Source organism: Mixophyes fleayi, unplaced genomic scaffold (genome assembly GCF_038048845.1).
Source record: "Mixophyes fleayi isolate aMixFle1 unplaced genomic scaffold, aMixFle1.hap1 Scaffold_147, whole genome shotgun sequence".
In the NCBI taxonomy this organism is placed as follows: Eukaryota; Metazoa; Chordata; class Amphibia; order Anura; family Limnodynastidae; genus Mixophyes; species Mixophyes fleayi.
Window position 1 is genome coordinate 21,259 of NW_027445947.1, and position 19,242 is coordinate 40,500.

General features: G+C 46.9%; 1 protein-coding gene across 2 annotated transcripts in view; it reads left to right on the plus strand.

The window, feature by feature from the left end:
- CELF3 (CUGBP Elav-like family member 3) overlaps positions 1 to 11,701 on the plus strand; it is a 30,411-nt gene extending 18,710 nt beyond the window's left edge. Inside the window, exons 6-11 of one of the 2 annotated variants that reach the window (XM_075194011.1) lie at positions 2,640 to 2,798; positions 2,887 to 2,952; positions 3,097 to 3,195; positions 3,287 to 3,430; positions 3,644 to 3,780; positions 11,208 to 11,701. In XM_075194011.1, the coding sequence (XP_075050112.1) occupies positions 2,640 to 2,798; positions 2,887 to 2,952; positions 3,097 to 3,195; positions 3,287 to 3,430; positions 3,644 to 3,771 (596 nt within the window). In that variant the 3' untranslated portion in view covers positions 3,772 to 3,780; positions 11,208 to 11,701. The remainder of the gene's footprint in view (positions 1 to 2,639; positions 2,799 to 2,886; positions 2,953 to 3,096; positions 3,196 to 3,286; positions 3,431 to 3,643; positions 3,781 to 11,207) is intronic. The other variant, XM_075194012.1, reaches the window with a different exon arrangement.
- The last annotated feature ends 7,541 nt before the right edge of the window (positions 11,702 to 19,242 follow it).

Below are 19,242 nucleotides of genomic sequence, written 5' to 3' on the forward strand. Positions count from 1 at the left end.
GTAGGGATCTCAGAGTGTACAGAGATCAAGAGAGAGTAGGGATCTCAGAGTGTACAGGAATCAGGAGAGTGTAGGGATCTCAGAGTGTAGAGACATCAAGAGAGAGTAGGGATCTCAGAGTGTACAGGGTTTAGGAGAGAGTAGGAATCTTAAAGTTTACAGAGATTAGGAAAGAGTAGGGATTTCAGAGTATACAGGAGTCAGGAGACAGTAGGGATTTCATAGTTTACAGGGATCAGGAGAGAGTAGGGATCTAAGAGTGTACATGGATCAGGGGAGAGTAGGGATGTCAGAGTGTACAGAGATCAGGAGAGAGTAGGGATCTCAGAGTGTACAGGGATCAGGAGACAGAAGAGATGTCAGAGTGTACAGAGATCAGGAGAGAGTAGGGATCTAGAGTGTGCAGAGATTAGGCAAGAGTAGGGATCTCTGAGTGTATCGGAATCATGAGTGAGTAGGGATCTCAGAATGTACAGAGATCAAGAGAGAGAAGGGATCTCAGAGCATATAGGAATCAGGACAGAGTAGGGATCTCAGAGTGTACAGTGATCAAGAGAGAGTAGGGATCTCAGAGCGTACAGGATTCAGGAGAGTGTAGTTATCTCAGAGTGTACAGAGATCAAAAAGAGTAGGGATCTCAGAGCGTACAGGGGTCAGGAGAGTGTAGGGATCTCAGAATGTACAGAGATCCGGAGAGAGTAGGGATCTCAGAGTGTACAGGGATCAGGAGAGAGTAGGGATCTCAGAGTGTACAGAGATCAAGAGAGAGTTGGGATCTCAGAGCGTACAGGAATCAGGAGAGCAGGGATCTCAGAGTGTACAGAGATCAAGAGAGAGTAGGGATCTCAGAGTGTACAGAGATCAAGAGAGAGTAGAGATCTCAGAGCGTACAGGAATCAGGAGAGTAGGGATCACAGAGTTTAAGAGAGAGTCGCGATCTCAGAATGTACAGAGATCAGGAGAGACTAGGGATTTCAGAGTATACAGGAGTCAGGAGAGAGTAGGGATCTCAGAGTGTACAGAGATCAAGAGAGAGTAGGGATCTCAGAGCGTTCAGGAATCAGGAGAGTGTAGGGATCTCAGAGTGTAGAGAGATCAAAAGAGAGTAAGGATCTCAGAGTGTACAGGGATGGGATCCGGAGAGAGTAGGGATCTCAGAATGTACAGAGATCAGGAGAGAGTAGGGATCTCAGAGTGTACATGGTTTAGGAGAGAGTAGGGGTCTCAGAGTGTACAGAGATTAGGAAAGAGTAAGGATTTCAGAGTATACAGGAGTTAGGAGACAGTAGGGATTTCATAGTTTACAGGGATCAGGAGAGAGTAGGGATCTCAGAGTGTATAGGGATCAGGAGAGAGTAGGGATCTCAGAGTGTACATGGATCAGGGGAGAGTAGGGATGTCAGAGTGTACAGAGATCAGGAGAGAGTAGGGATCTCAGAGTGTACAGGGATCAGGAGACAGAAGGATTGTAAGAGTACAGAGATCAGGAGAGAGTAGGGATCTAGAGTGTACAGAGATTAGGCGAGAGTAGGAATCTCCGAGTGTATCGGAATCATGAGAGAGTAGGGATCTCAGAGTGTACAGAGATAAGGAGAGACTAGGGATTTCAGAGTATATAGGAATCAGGAGAGAGTAGGGATCTCAGAGTGTACAGAGATCAAGAGAGTAGGGATCTCAGAGCATACAGGAATCAGGAGAGAGTAGGGATCTCAGAATGTAGAGAGATCATGAGAGAGTAGGGATCGCAGAGTGTACAGAGATCAAGAGAGTAGGGATCTCAGAGCATACAGGAATCAGGAGAGAGTAGGGATCTCAGAGTGTACAGAGATCAAGAGAGAGTAGGGATTTCAGAGCGTACAGGAATCAGGAGAGAGTAGGGATCTCAGAATGTAGAGAGATCATGAGAGAGTAGGGATCGCAGAGTGTACAGAGATCAGGAGAGAGTAGGGATCTCAGAGTGTACAGGGATCAGGAGAGTGTAGGGATCTCAGAGTGTACAGAGATTAGGAAAGAGTATGGATTTCAGAGTATACAGGAGTCAGGAGAGAGTAGGGATCTCAGAGTGTACAGAGATCAAGAGAGAGTAGGGATCACAGAGCGTACAGGAATCAGGAGAATGTAGGGATATCAGAGTGTAGAGATCAAGAGAGAGTAGGGATCTCAGAGTGTACAGGGATCAGAAGAGATTAGGGATCTCAGAATGTACAGAGATCAGGAGAGAGTAGGGATCTCAGAGTGTACAGGGATCAGGAGAGAGTAGGGATTTCAGAGTGTACAGAGATCAATGGGAAAGTAGGGATTTCAGAGTGTACAGTGATCAGGAGAGAGTAGGGATCTCAGAGTGTACAGGGATCAAGAGAGAATAGGGATTTCTGAATGTACAGAGTTTAGGAGTTAGTAGGGATTTCTGACTGTAAAGAGATCAGGAGAGAGTAGGGATTTTAGAGTATACAGAGATCAGGATAGAGTAGGGATCTCAGAGTGGACAGAGATCAGGAGAGAGTAGGGATTTCAGAGTGTAAAGAGCAGTTTCCTGGTAGGAGAGTATTATGTAACGGTATTTTGTCACATTATTACATATTATTAGACTAGTGACAGAAGGTTATTTGGGCTCACGGTGTTACATATGCTTTGTGCAGGTACCAGTACTCCCCCCACACTCGCTGCCACTCCAGTATCCGCCATCCCTGCCACACTAGGAGTTAATGGGTACAGCGCAGTGCCCACACAGAGCAGTGTACAGCCTAGCTCGGAGGCCATCTACACCAACGGCTTACACCCCTACCCAGGTAATACTGGTATGTATAGTATTTCAGTACGTGTGGCTATCTGCAACACGTGTCCAGGGTACAGACAATCTAAACGTGTTACTGCTTCCTCCCTCAGCACAGAGCCCGGTTACCCAGCTGGACCCCCTACAACAAGCCTACGCTGGCATGCAGCATTACACAGGTACGTGGGGCTAAGGATGGCGGGACATCGGAGGGCCTGGGGATTATCAGTATTAGGTGTAGGCAACGGATTTTGGATGGGTAAATTGTTAACAAAGTTTAGATGTTTTGGGGCCGCTTTCTAATACTCCGGCCCATCTTACAGCTGCGTACCCGGCCGCGTATGGTCTTGTGAGCCCGGCGTTTACTCAGCCTCCACCTTTGTTACCACAGCAGCCTCCACAACAGCAGCAACAGAGAGAGGGTGAGTGATGCCCCCCTTCCTCCCTCAAAAAAAGAACCCCCCCAAATATGAGGTGTTCCTCACGTGACGTCAATGTGCCCATTTTCCCCAGGTCCGGAGGGCTGCAACATATTTATCTACCACTTGCCCCAGGAATTCACAGATTCCGAGATCCTGCAGATGTTCCTTCCGTTTGGAAACGTAATCTCCGCCAAAGTGTTCGTAGACAGAGCCACCAATCAGAGCAAGTGTTTTGGTGAGTGAAGTCTGACCTATCCTGGGGGAAAAAGGACCTTGGTGTGGATGACTTGGTTAGCATGGGAGGCAAAAGTGAACAGATTGACAGGTGTCACTGTGGTCGAGAAGATGTCAGATAGTCCTGCTTACACGACTAACTAGCTATAAGCAGAATGATCTAAGATTAGGCTTCTTCTTGACTCTGTCCTGTTTTCTCACGATTGACCTACAGGCTTTGTAAGTTTTGACAATCCCGGCAGTGCTCAGGCTGCTATTCAGGCTATGAACGGTTTCCAGATTGGCATGAAGAGGCTGAAAGTACAACTAAAGCGACCAAAAGATGCCAACCGGCCGTACTGAGGGGTTCAGGTGGGTACCAAAGATGGCGAGCCAGCCTAGTCCCTGTCTTAAGCACAGTAGTCATACACAGGCCCCCTAGTAGATTGAGGGTTCAGGATATGTCTTGTTTGTATTGTTATACTCTGAAAATGAAAAGAAGACATTATCTGGGAAATATTGTCACAATCCTGAGAAGATTTGGGGGAAGAGAGTATTATAATATAGTGTACAGTCTCCTTACCCAAAACAAGACGAAGCTCCCATCCATAACACCAGTAGACACCTAGACATCTGCCCCTAGTCGGAGTGTCCTCAGATCTGAGGTGCTTAATGTAAAGTGCCTGGTAAGCGTTCCTCAATGTCACGTTGTGTGTGTGTGTCCTATCTGTCTGGACTGTCCATTTCCTCATGTTCTCATGACTAGTTATCCTACTTTCGGTATCATTATTTTGTATCCAGTTATCTAAAAGTTTTATGCAGTGAACAAACACAAAGAGTAGACACCGATCTCAGTAGGAAGCCTAGAACCTTTCCCAGTCATCTTTTGATATACTAGGTACCACAACCCAACGAAGTAGCATGTTCCCACCAGATACTCCTAACCTAGAACCTTTCCCAGTGATCTATTGATCTACTATGTACCACAACCCTACAAGGTAGCATGATGATCCCACCAGGGACTCCTAACCTAGAACCTTTCCCAACCATCTATTGATCTACTAGGTACCACAACCCTATGAGGTAGGATGATGTTCCCACCAGATACTCCTAACCTAGAACCTTTCCCAGTGATCTATTGATCTACTATGTACCACAACCCTACGAGGTAGCATGATGATCCCACCAGGGACTCCTAACCTAGAACCTTTCCCAACCATCTATTGATCTACTAGGTACCACAAACCTATGAGGTAGCATGATAATCCCACCAGAGACTCCTAACCTAGATCCTTTCCCAGTTATCTATTGATCTACTAGGTACCACAACCCTACGAGGTAGCATGATGTTCCCACCAGATACTCCTAATCTAGAACCTTTCCCAGTCATCTATTGATCTACTACGTACCACAACCCTACGAGGTAGCATGATAATCCCACCAGAGACTCCTAATCTAGAACCTTTCCCAGTCATCTATTGATCTACTAGGTACCACAACCCTATGAGGTAGCATGATGTTCCCACCAGAGACTCCTAATCTAGAACCTTTCCCAGTCATCTATTGATCTACTATGTACCACAACCCTACGAGGTAGCATGATAATCCCACCAGAGACTCCTAACCTAGAACCTTTCCCAACCATCTATTGATCTACTAGGTACCACAAACCTATGAGGTAGCATGACGATCCCACCAGAGACTCCTAACCTAGATCCTTTCCCAGTCATCTATTGATCTACTACGTACCACAACCCTACGAGGTAGCATGATGTTCCCACCAGATACTCCTAATCTAGAACCTTTCCCAGTCATCTATTGATCTACTACGTACCACAACCCTACGAGGTAGCATGATAATCCCACCAGGAACTCCTAACCTAGAACCTTTCCCAACCATCTATTGATCTACTAGGTACCACAAACCTATGAGGTAGCATGATGATCCCACCAGATTCTCCTAACCTAGAACCTTTCCCAACCATCTATTGATCTACTACGTACCACAACCCTACGAGGTAGCATGATAATCCCACCAGAGACTCCTAACCTAGAACCTTTCCCAACCATCTATTGATCTACTAGGTACCACAAACCTATGAGGTAGCATGACGATCCCACCAGAGACTCCTAACCTAGATCCTTTCCCAGTCATCTATTGATCTACTACGTACCACAACCCTACGAGGTAGCATGATAATCCCACCAGAGACTCCTAACCTAGATCCTTTCCCAGTTATCTATTGATCTACTAGGTACCACAACCCTATGAGGTAGCATGATGTTCCCACCAGAGACTCCTAATCTAGAACCTTTCCCAGTCATCTATTGATCTACTAGGTACCACAACCCTATGAGGTAGCATGATGATCCCACCAGATTCTCCTAACCTAGAACCTTTCCCAACCATCTATTGATCTACTACGTACCACAACCCTACGAGGTAGCATGATAATCCCACCAGAGACTCCTAACCTAGAACCTTTCCCAACCATCTATTGATCTACTAGGTACCACAAACCTATGAGGTAGCATGACGATCCCACCAGAGACTCCTAACCTAGATCCTTTCCCAGTCATCTATTGATCTACTACGTACCACAACCCTACGAGGTAGCATGATAATCCCACCAGAGACTCCTAACCTAGATCCTTTCCCAGTTATCTATTGATCTACTAGGTACCACAACCCTATGAGGTAGCATGATGTTCCCACCAGAGACTCCTAATCTAGAACCTTTCCCAGTCATCTATTGATCTACTACGTACCACAACCCTACGAGGTAGGATGATGTTCCCACCAGGAACTCCTAACCTAAAACCTTTCCCAGTGATCTTTTGATCTTACTAGGTACCATGACTTTGTTGCTAGAACTTATCTCGTGATCCAATAATATCTTTAGGAGTGGAAGCCTAGAACTCTGCCAGTGAAGATCACTAGGAACCATGAATCTAGAACGTAGGAACCATGAAACTAGAACGTAGCATGCTGATCCCATCAGGGACTTAGCAACATCTCCAATTCCTACTAGCCTAGAACATTGCAGACCAATCTGTTTCTGAATTATGAACCTAGACCTTCACTCAGTGATCTCACTAGGGTCTAGAACATTTCACAGTGACCTCGTGAGGACTATGGGGCTTATTTATTAACAGGAGGTGAGCCCTATTCCCTGGCAAAATATGGAAACCGTGACCATGTGATTAAGTGATGTCATCGAGAGCCTGTGAGCTTAGAACACGTGATCTGTGGTTCGGTGGACCATGGGACCTATGGTGTCAACACTAGGGACCAACCTGCGTTTTATAATTGAGATAGTTAAACGCGTTGGGTTCTTTTATCCCCGGTGACCTGCAGCTTGGACAAGTGTTAGCACTAAGCCTGGGGGCAACTAAGGCTCAATTTATTACAGGATTAAAACTGGGACCCAGTAATGTGCTCAGCCCCGAATTTAACACTTATTTCTGCTGCGGATCACACGGGGTGATTTAAGTTGGCCATATCTTATATTAACCAAATATAATACGTTTTCCAGACCTGTTACCCCTGTTCAGATATAAACACAAGAGCAGTAAATCGAAATAATATTAATTAATAGCAGACACACGTAACAATATACAGCATAAAGTTTAATTATTCGGCTATTTCAAACCTTAGGCTAGATAGAAGTGAATAGTTCCGTCTAGGAGATAATTATCACTAATGACTTATAGTATCATAATGATTATTCTTTGTTTATATGAGAATATTAATTTAGAAGTATATTAAATAGAAAAAAATAAAAAAATAAAATAAAAGGTAAATGTCTAGGTATATAAAAAAGAATAAGGTATAATAAAAAAAAAAAAGATATATTAACCACATGACCAAAAAAAAAGCTTCTCTTTTTCTGCCGCTTGAAACCCGCCCACCTCGTGCCAGGGTCCAATCAAATCTTGAGACGACTCTGTCGCTTTGATGTATACCTAGCGTCCATTGGCTGCCCCGGGACTCGTAGCACCATCCCTTGTAAGTTGCATCCACTGGAATGACCGTGTTGTATTTGAGACTCCTCCCTAACTGCCTTACCCCTTCCTCCTCCTCTTCCCCCTCCAAGCCCCGCCCCTGAGGAGCAGCTCCAAGGGAGGGTCTCGTGGTGTTTAGGATGCATGGTGTGCTGTGAATCTATGGAATTTATGTGCCGTGCAAAACTGACTGTCTCTGTAGGCTGTGAAGGGCACTGTAAAACAGGCGGGTGACACCATTTTCAAAATGCATCCTTAACAGACCAACAAAACTTTGCACCATGGATATAGGGAACCTCCACTTAGGGGTGTCATTTTGGGGTGTTTTATGTCATTTTTAAAACATACCTAAAAACAAAATAACTTACACCTGCTGCATTTCAGGAGAACTATCATTAACATAATTTTTAAATGCGTAAAATGAAAATAAAATAAAAATTAGTTAATTAGAAAAATGTTTGTCCTCGAATATGTTTGTCTGTCAAGAGCTAAACCTCTTTATAGATAGTAAAAGCATCACTGACACCTGGTTATAACGACTAAAGAGGATGACAGTCATCAATTACACATTTATATATTCTAAACATAATTTCTAAGCTTTATTGCTGTTTAATTTCAAACATATGGTCAACATCAAGACTGGTCTCCATTGTACACATATGTCGTGGATCACGTCAGAATCTGGGTGATTTTATCATTATTTAATAACTGTCAGCTATCCCTGAATTATTGAAGCTAATTATAGATCCTAATTAAGTTTCAGGGCAATTTTCTTCCGCTGGCGAAGATTACAGCGTACGGTTGGGTTTCTGTAAAAGAAATAATACTCATTAAGGGCAATAATGTTGACCTTGCATTTCTGACATTATCCAGGACGCGTAATCTGGCCGGTGGCTCTTGCAGAGTTGCATTAATTGGGTGTTGTCCGTCTTGGGGCTGCATTTGATAAATGGGGTCACCTGTCCTCCACCATAACAGATGTAACAAAACTGATCACTTTTAACTTTGTTTTTTGACACTCTCCCTTCTGTTTTCCCCCTCCCGTCTCCTCCATTCATCTGTAACTGTGTATGTGCAGCCCCCCCGTGGACCCCCACTGTGCTGATGCATCCACTTGGCAATGCTAGATGTGAACTGTGCACTCACTCCCTCTTAATCCGTTTTCCATCATCAATTGTCTATCATCGCTCTCCCTCTGTTGCCCCCTTTTTAGCGTCCGCAGTCTAAGAGATTTCAGCGTAACCTGTCATTCTAGTTGGCCGTTGTCCTCTCCCGCTTCTGTGTGGTAATTTAGAAGAGGACTGAGCCCCAAACGTGGCTAAATAATAATTATATTCATTATCAATAACATACTGGAACAAGACCTTCAGCAGAACTAGTCAGCTCTGACGATTGTTGTAGAGAGTAAATCGTCTTTATTCATACGTTAGACGGAGCGCTGTAGGCATTCAAACTTATCCAGGCTGTTCAGCTCCGGGGGGGTCGTTATTTCCAGCAGACGAAGGGTAGAGGGTCTTGGGGGTGGCAGGGTGTTCCGGGTGAGGAGACCCCAGGGTCTTCCGGTTGAGGAGTTTGAACTATACATAAAAAGGTTTCCTGGAGGTCCTTAAATTGAAGGTGCCAGTAAAGTAATGAATAGAAAGTATATTGGTTCATAGGTCGTTACGTTGACCCCAAGACCTGTATCCCAACAATGCAAAACCTCTACTACAGAGATGAACGTTTATCTCCGAAATAGCCAACATCATGAAGACCCCATCAGAGGGTTGGTTGGCCAAGTGGAGGAAGGACGAGGTGATGGTGGTGGGGGTCTGTCCGGGCAATGAACATGGTACATTATAATACACACAGGGGTGATAGGCTTATACCAGCAATCTAGTTCCTACGGGACATAAAGTAACGGTTATAGGAGGCACCCCCCACCCCCACCCCATTGAAACATTTCTTGTCTCATTCATATACGTGTCCACAAATCTCCTTCCCCCTGATCCTCGTCCGGTGCATGAGACATTGGGACATGTAATCCTCTTGTGCTTTATATGTGTATACATTAACTCACTACCGCCCGGCATACCTGTGCTCCCCCAGCTACACTGCCCGGCATACCTGTGCTCCCCCAGCTCCACTGCCCGGCCTACCTGTGCTCCCCCAGCTCCACTGCCCGGCCTACCTGTGCTCTCCCAGCTCTACCGCCCGGCCTACCTGTGCTCCCCCAGCTCTACCGCCCGGCATACCTGTGCTCCCCCAGCTCCACCGCCCGGCATACCTGTGCTCCCCCAGCTCCACCGCCCGGCATACCTGTGCTCCCCCATCTCCACCGCCCGGCATACCTGTGCTCCCCCAGCTCCACCGCCCGGCATACCTGTGCTCTCCCAGCTCTACCGCCCGGCCTACCTGTGCTCCCCCAGCTCTACCGCCCGGCATACCTGTGCTCCCCCAGCTCCACCGCCCGGCATACCTGTGCTCCCCCAGCTCTACCGCCCGGCCTACCTGTGCTCCCCCAGCTCCACCGCCCGGCCTACCTGTGCTCCACCGCCCGGCATACCTGTGCTCCCCCAGCTCCACCGCCCGGCCTACCTGTGCTCCCCCAGCTCCACCGCCCGGCCTACCTGTGCTCCCCCAGCTCCACCGCCCGGCCTACCTGTGCTCCCCCAGCTCCACCGCTCGGCATACCTGTGCTCCCCCAGCTCCACCGCCCGGCATACCTGTGCTCCCCCAGCTCCACCGCCCGGCATACCTGTGCTCCCCCAGCTCCACCGCCAGGCATACCTGTGCTCCCCCAGCTCCACCGCCAGGCATACCTGTGCTCTCCCAGCTCTACCGCCCGGCCTACCTGTGCTCCCCCAGCTCTACCGCCCGGCATACCTGTGCTCCCCCAGCTCTACCGCCCGGCATACCTGTGCTCTCCCAGCTCTACCGCCGGGCATACCTGTGCTCCCCCAGCTCTACTGCCCGGCATACCTGTGCTCCCCCAGCTCCACTGCCCGGCATACCTGTGCTCCCCCAGCTCCACTGCCCGGCATACCTGTGCTCCCCCAGCTCCACTGCCCGGCATACCTGTGCTCCCCCAGCTCTACTGCCCGGCATACCTGTGCTCCCCCAGCTCCACTGCCCGGCATACCTGTGCTCCCCCAGCTCCACTGCCCGGCATACCTGCGCTGCACCCATAAAATATCTGCTCTCTACTGAAGTGCTTGACCTCCGGGCTGTGGTCTGAGATCAGGATGCAATGAAATGTTCGTCTGAAGGGGACTGGCATGAACTTATGTACTTGTTGCTGTGTCTCTGTGGAGTATTGCCAGGATGGGTCTGTGAGCTGGACTAGGACACAGTGGGCCTAGGAATTAGTGTATGAGGAGAGTATGGCGATAAGAGTCCTGTAGAGGTCACCGTACATGGACCCAGCTGTCCACCCCTGGCCCTCAGCGTCTTCTAGACGTCTGCCCTGTGGCTCCATCTCCTAACGTACCTGGTTCTGTATAAACTCTGGGTAATACAACCAATAAATCAGAACGATGGTAGTGCCCACTGAGTACCCGCAGACCGCTGCCATCCTGACTTCTCTTCCTCACCTGTTTAGGACAAGGGTGGTTGTTATGGGTAACGCGTCCACGTTTCCTGTTTACCCCTAAGGTCAAGTCAAAATATAGGACCTGGTGGCAATTAGATCAAGCTCTCCCCCAGGATTCAGACCCCAATGGGCGGGCAGGGGGTGAAAGGTATTACACAGCCCCTTGTATCATGTTTGTACGTTGACCAATAGCTGATCTATTTCTCTTTCATTTGTATTCCAGTGGGTGCACCCGATTTGGGGGTTTTGAGGGGATCTTGGATCCAGCCCCCCCTCCCCCCCTTTTCTTTCCACGCCTCATAAAGGACTCCAAACTTTTTCTGCTGCTGGACCAAGAAAGGACATTTTTTTCAGGGTTAACCGCCAACCACTGACCATCGCCCAACTCTGAACCAGCAAGGACCTCCGAACTCATATCCCCACCCCTGCCAGAGGTGGAGGAGTGGAATGTTCCTGGATCTGCACACATCACAGAAGCGGGCAGGGTATATATATTGTGCCGCTTCCTCTCTCGTTGGGCACTGGATTTATTTTTTATTGTTGAGCAAAAATTGAAAGAAAAAAAAAAGGGAAAAAAAAGAAAATTAATGGCGGAAAATCTGCCGCAAAGTGAGTTTTGTGTAATCGGAAAGACACAGGTTCTGGGAAATGAGAATATTGTGTTTAGATTTCTTTCCTCGGAGAAGCTTGTAAAATGATGACCCCCCCCCCCACCCCCCTTCTTCAAACATATCCCTTTTGCAAATGTTTAACAAACAATAATGCATTTATGCAGGTAGAGCGAATATTTTAAGAAATCTGGGGAGGGGAGGGCGCGACCGATGGCGGGCAGCCAACTCCTCCCCCTGCGCTGAGATTTAGTGAGAGCTGCTATGTAAATAGCGAGATGCTGGAGCACGCGGGATTCAGTGCAATATCTCCTTATGCCCCCCACGCTCACACCTTACATTTAGCTGGTCCCTAGTAGAACCCATTGAACGGACCATCGCCAGCAATGGTTTGCAAAAATCCCCCAACCGTAACGCTCAGGGGTTCGGGCGGTTTAAGGGACGGAGCCAAACTTGGCTATAGGCGTTATTTAAGGACACCAATAGTTCTACAACGGAATCCAGCGGATATATATATATCTACATGTGTTTAGTGTCGTATACAGCAGGCAGAGTGGGGACTATCTGTAGAATTATGGGGTGATCCCCGGGGGCATAAGTCCCAGGTCTCCTCCACAGAGACTATCCAGGTACCAAACTTGCCAACAGGGCTGGCACAAAGGATACAGCGTAGGTAGAGCAGCGTTGGGCATGATGGGTTACAGCAATCGGAGCCCCTCACTACCCGCAAGTCCTTGGGCGGGAACCTGGGCTGCCTAATGGATGACGCAGTTTTGCATCTGTGCGCAGGGGGCTGCAACTTAGTCTGTGCACAGAGCTGCTGCGCCAAGATGGCAGCTTCCATTGGAAACTACCGTAGAGCAGTTTTAGTCTCATAACGAAACACTTTCCTCTATTCCAACAAAATATAAAATTCTAGGTACGTCCCCTTAACACAAAGTAGCCATGCCCCCCCCACCAGTCAGGACAAAACGAAATGCCAGGATGTGCGTCTCACACGCAGCACAGACGGCCATTTCACGGGCTGAACGGATATTCATGAGAATGCAACCGATTAATTCACTTGGAGGCGCTCACAAAATGGCTCCTTCCGCTGCACGGAGGCGACAAGCGGGTACGGTCCTTTGGGGGTTTATGGGGGACAAGGGTGGAGAAACTTTAGCTGACAATAGCGCCATCTGCAGGACAGAAAAGGTAATGCGCCCACATGGGGACTTTTAGGAAGACTGGTGCCCAAAAATTAGGTGGTGGGAGCAGTAGTGACCAATCACAGCCCGTTATATCTAGTACAGTCTGTAAACCAGGCTTGGTTGCTATGGGTAACACTTTCCGCACAGATACCATGGTTAAAGACGCGCACCTCCATTTTAAGACACTTATACGTAACTAAAAGCGCAGCTGGCGTTACAGGGAAAACATATGTAGCGGCACAATGTGTAAATGTCACGTGACTGCCACCATCTTGCTCTTTGTGAACAACCCTCCCGGTGTATTGGGAACTGAACCAATATTACATAGAAGAATGCAGCCAATCAATTCAATGGGAACCTCACTGAGGCACGAGCCGCTTTGTGCCTCATTCCTGGTGAATTGATTGGCAGCATACTATAAAATGGCTGCCTCCGCTGTCTATACAATATACAACTGGGCCTCTACTGAGATCCAACCCCCCGCCGTCTGCAGAGCATTGCCCTCTCCACACGCCGCAGGAGTGTGCTCTTCACACAGAGCCGCCCTGACAGTAAATGGTTGTTAGCAGAGGAAAAAAAGAAAAAAAAAAAGTCTTTAAATAATTTGTTATAACTCGTGGGTAGAGTCTGGGGGTGTTAATCTTACCCCCAGAGCGGGACAGTCGTAACCTCCATATCATAGGTGGCGGCTGGCCAATCAGTGGCTGGCGTTGGCTCGGACAGAAGGTTTATGTTTACAGTGACTGAAATCTCCCAGAAGTGTAAATAATTTTGTTCATCATGAGAGAAAAAAAAAAAAAATCTCCGCCATTTTATCGTCAAATCTAGATTTTTTTTTTTGTGGGAGTGGGGTAAAGGGTATTTTAATATAAAATAGGGAGGGTGAGGGGTGGGATATAACAGACCAATTCTTGGTGATTATATAATGGATAACTTATTTCTTATTTATTGCTGTTTATTTTGAATTATTTAAAAAAAAAAAAAAATCTGTTTAAAATGAAATAAATTTGATGAATAGTGCGTGGTCTGGTTCTTGTGGAAAGAGACGATGATGGTGCAGGATATAAATATAACATTGATATATAGATATACGTTTATATAAGATCCCCATTCCCCCTCACATTCCCTGCGCTGATCTCAGAGCGGTCACTAACCGACCTTTATTAAACAAAATGGCGACAAGCTCACTGCTGTTACCACGGCAACAATGCAGGCAGCCATTTTGAGATCTGAACCAATGTTTGTGGAATATAGTATTGGTCTCACTCACAAAATGGCTGCCTCCGTTCTGAATGGAGCTTTAATAAAAAATTCCAAGTGGGCGTCACGGTGCTGTCCGAGCGGGTCTTGGTGCACTACAAGCTCCAGCATTATGTCTGCAACGAATGCGGTTATTATAGCAGATTTCCAGCATTTTAAATGCTCCTCTGTAATACATATTATCTCACAAAGACCAGAACATAAGGACAGTGGAGTATACATTATATAATGAATATTGGATGTTGGACAATTGATCAGTTTGGGAAATAGGGACATTCAGGGGCAGCAATTTCTTAGGACAAATCTTCATAAAAGTGGACGTCATTAGATGCGTATTGGACACGTCTTGGAGCCGGAAGAGTTTATCCAAACAAGTCTATAATGCAGGACAAAAAGAGGGACTCTGGGAACGGAGTATAGAAGGTTAAGGCTGGCAGATTATTATATGTGAGCAATCTGATCACAATGTAGTTATGTCCCCTATACTGACAGATATCTGTAAAGGAGACTGAATGCAGTACAGCCCAAATGTCCAGCCTATAACACAGAGCCATGCCCGGTGTATAACACAGCTCTATATCCGACGTATAACACAGCCCAAATGTCCAGCATATAACACATCCCAAATGTCCAGCGTGTAACACATCCCAAATGTCCAGCGTATAACACAGCCCAAATGTCCAGCGTATAACACATCCCAAATGTCCAGCGTATAACACAGCCCAAATGTCCAGCGTATAACACATCCCAAATGTCCGGCGTATAACACAGCTCCATACCCGGCATATGAAACAGGACCACGCCCGGCTTATAACACAGCACCACGCCCGGCGTATAACAGGGCGCCATGCCGACGTATAACACAGCACCACACCCGGCGTATAACACAGCACCACGCCTGGCCTATAGCACAGCACCACGCTCAGCGTATAACACAGCACCACACCCGGCGTATAATGATACTTGTATAACAAAATTGTGATTGTTTATTCTTAAAATGTTGCCAAGTGGGTTCTGTGTAGTTATCGAGTAGGTTCAGGCCACATGACCCGCAGGGGGGCTGCAGTATGACGTCCCACCAGGACACAGGAAGTCAGCTGACAGATTTTGCAGAAACAGTAATGGAAGGGGATAAATTGGGAGTCATCTCGCTGATATCCAGACCCGGTCCCCTAGGTGGGGCCCTATTGTTCTGGGCTGTGTTCAGCTAGACAGCCCGGAGTCAGACCAGCAGGGGGGCTTGTGGATTTGGGAAAGAGCAGCACGGAAACAGTCCCCTTATGACAGCTGCCAATCCCTGGTAGGACCCCTATCTAAGACCACTCTGGCTCTGCTGTGGCCAGGTGCGCTGTGCACTGCTAGTCCTTGGGCTAGGGGGTAAGTGACAGCGAGTGGGGTATTCCTGCCGGGCATTCATTGAATACTGTATTTTTTAGTGTTTTTGCACAATAAAAGTACAGTTGTACTTTCTGTTGTTGTCTGAGTGACTTTGAACATGTACCATCACACAGCACATACGGTACCTCCGGGTGGGCGCGAGTGAGCCAAAAACTAAACCCGGCATCTTCACAGAGAGCAAAAACAGCAGAAACAATACCCGGTGCTCACACACAGTATGGGGCACTGAGCAACCTTTTCAATCTAGCACCAGATGTCAGCAGACCCAGCATGCAGCACCGGAGGGAGAGGAATGGACAAGCACCGCAGTAGAAGACCGTCATCAGGACAGGGGACATCCCCGCATGGAAATGCCACACACATGACACAGTCCAATGTCCAGCATATATCATAGTCCGATGTCCAGCGTATAACACAGCCCTGGTACCCCGCTTACTGCCCCCCGCCCCCTCTCAGACTGCTTAATGCCAACTGAGCTTTCATTCAAAATCCCATCTGCCTACACACATTGCAATTTATCCTGTATACTCAATACAAGGAGGGCGGAACGTGGAGACGAGAGCATCCTCCACGACCGCAGGGGTTATCGGTGACACCAAACATCACATTTATGTCGTCATCCATGGGGTCTGTATAAATATTTCTCTGCATCTGGTTCCCTCTTGTGGAGACCACGCGCAGTGCAGGCCAGGTCCTGAGGAATCAAGGCAGCAAGTTCCCCCAAACTACAGAAGCGCTTATAGTTCTCATACCGCATCTGACCTGGACTGTGATCAGTGGGTTAGTCCCTGTCCACGGAGGCATTTACCATAAGCCACAGGCCTAACCAAGTTCCTTCTTCAAAGGTTCATCTAGAACTAGGACACTAGTCTGCCAGTCGCCTATGCACTGGGCTGTCCCAGGGCCGATATGGGCCGTCTGCTTGTAGACTCCAGAACACAGACGGCTGATCTGGGACCTCTTCACCTACAGAAGGAGATTTTACTACTAAAACTAGTGTTTATTACAATAGGCCATGAAAGATATCTTTACCATTCCAGAAATACCACCAGAAGTATTTATATACACTGTATGGACACAGGTATTTGGCCACAGCTGTTAATTATTGAAACGAGGGGTTATAATCAGACCCGTTGCCAGAGGTGTATAACATCCAGCACCTAGCCATGCAGTCTCCATTTGCAAACATTTGTGATACAAAATGGGTCGTTCTGAAGAGCTCAGTGACACCAAGCGTGGCACTGTGATAGGATGTGTGTGGTACTGTGATAGGATGTGTGGTACTGTGATAGGATGCGTGGTACTGTGATAGGATGTGTGGTACTGTGATAGGATGTGTGGTACTGTGATAGGATGTGTGGTACTGTGATAGGATGTGTGGTACTGTGATAGGATGTGCGGTACTGTGATAGGATGTGTAGTACTGTGATAGGATGCGCGGTACTGTGATAGGATGTGTGGTACTGTGATAGGATGTGCGGTACTGTGATAGGATGTGTGGTACTGTGATAGGATGTGTGATACTGTGATAGGATGTGCGGTACTGTGATAGGATGCGCGGTACTGTGATAGGATGCGTGGTACTGTGATAGGATGCGTGGTACTGTGATAGGATGTGCGGTACTGTGATAGGATGTGTGGTACTGTGATAGGATGCGTGGTACTGTGATAGGATGCGTGGTACTGTGATAGGATGCGTGGTACTGTGATAGGATGCGTGGTACTGTGATAGGATGCGTGGTACTGTGATAGGATGTGCGGTACTGTGATAGGATGTGTGATACTGTGATAGGATGTGTGATACTGTGATAGGATGTGCGGTACTGTGATAGGATGTGCGGTACTGTGATAGGATGTGTGGTACTGTGATAGGATGTGTGGTGCTGTGATAGGATGTGCGGTACTGTGATAGGATGTGCGGTACTGTGATAGGATGTGCGGTACTGTGATAGGATGTGCGGTACTGTGATAGGATGTGTGGTACTGTGATAGGATGTGTGGTACTGTGATAGGATGTGTGGTACTGTGATAGGATGTGTGATACTGTGTGGTACAGCGTGGTACTGTGATAGGATGTGTGGTACAGCGTGGTACAGCGTGGTACTGTGATAGGATGTGTGGTACTGTGTGGTACAGCGTGGTACTGTGATAGGATGTGTGGTACAGCGTGGTACTGTGATAGGATGTGTGGTACTGTGTGGTACAGCGTGGTACTGTGATAGGATGTGTGGTACTGTGATAGGATGTGTGGTACTGTGATAGGATGCCACCTTTGCAATAAGACGGTTTGTGATATTTCATCCCTGCTGGATATTCCACGGTCGGCTGTAAGTGATATTATTAGAACGTGGAAGCGTTTAGGAACAACAACAACTCAGCCACGAAGCGGAAGACCACGTAAAATCACAGAGCAGGGTCAACGACTACCAAGGCGCATGGTGTGTAAAAGTCGCCAACACTCTGTTGATTCAATAGCTGAAGAGTTCTGATCTTCCTCTGGCATTAATGTAAGCACAAAAACTGTGCGACGGTAGCTTAATGAAATGGGTTTCCATGGCCGAGCAGCTGCATGCAGCCTCATATCTCCAAGACCAATGCCAAGCGTCGGATGGAGTGGTGTAAAGCACACGGACACTGGACTGTGGAGCAGTGGGACGTGTTCTGTGGAGTGATGAATCACGCTCTGTTTGGCAGTCAGACGGGCGAGTCTGGGTTTGGCGGATGCCGGGATAACGTCACCTGCCTGACTGCATTATGCCAACTGTCAAGTTTGGTGGAGGAGGGATAATGGTTTGGGGCTGTTTTTCAGGATTTGGGCTAGGTCCCTTATCTCCAGTGACGGACAATCTTAATACTTCAGCATACCAAGTCATTTTGGACAATGCTATGTTTCCAATTTTGAAAACAGTTTGGTGAAGGCCCTTTTCTATTCCAACATGACTGTGCCCCAGTGCACAAAGCAAGGACTACAAAGACATGGTTTGATGTGTAAGAACTTGACTGGCCCGCACACAGCCCTGACCTCAACCCCATCGAACACCTTTGGGATGGACTGGAACGGAGATTGTGCGCCAGGTCTTCTCATTCAACATCAGTGTCTGACCTCATTAATGCTCTACAGAATGAATGGGCACAAATTCCCACATAAACACTCCAACATCTTGTGGAAAGTCTTCCAAGAAGAGTGGAAACTGTTATCACTGCAAAAGGGGGACCAACCTTATATTAAAGTATATGTTTTTGAATACAATATAAATACAGTTCCTGTTGGTCTAATGGTCAAGTGTCAGAATACTTTTGTCCATATCGTGCATTATATATGGTCCAGATGGGTTAAATCCAACTATTCGATAAAATCATTGTCAGACGATCTTATCTAAATTTGTCATCTAAATCCCCAACAAGCTCAGGTCCTCCCACAATAATGGGTTTGTTCCATCTTCTCCATTCTTACTCATTTTTTTTTTGTAAGGAGTTAATATGCTATATACTCCTATAATCTATAAAATATATAGATTATACATTAGCAATGGTCATTTACCCCTCAGCCTATGACCAGTTCCAATTTATATCAGTACTATTACTTTACGAAACCTTCCTTATTCGATTAATGTAATTACATTTTTAATATCCAATTAATGTTAATATTTATATACTTCTAAATCCTTAGGACAAACATTTATTCATTTAGTTTACTCAAGTAACTATTTTTATGTTAATATTTCAGTATTCGTTTCCTATTTGTTGTTTGTTTTGAAAAATTCAATAATAAAAATAAGATTTAATAATTTAAAAAAAAGGT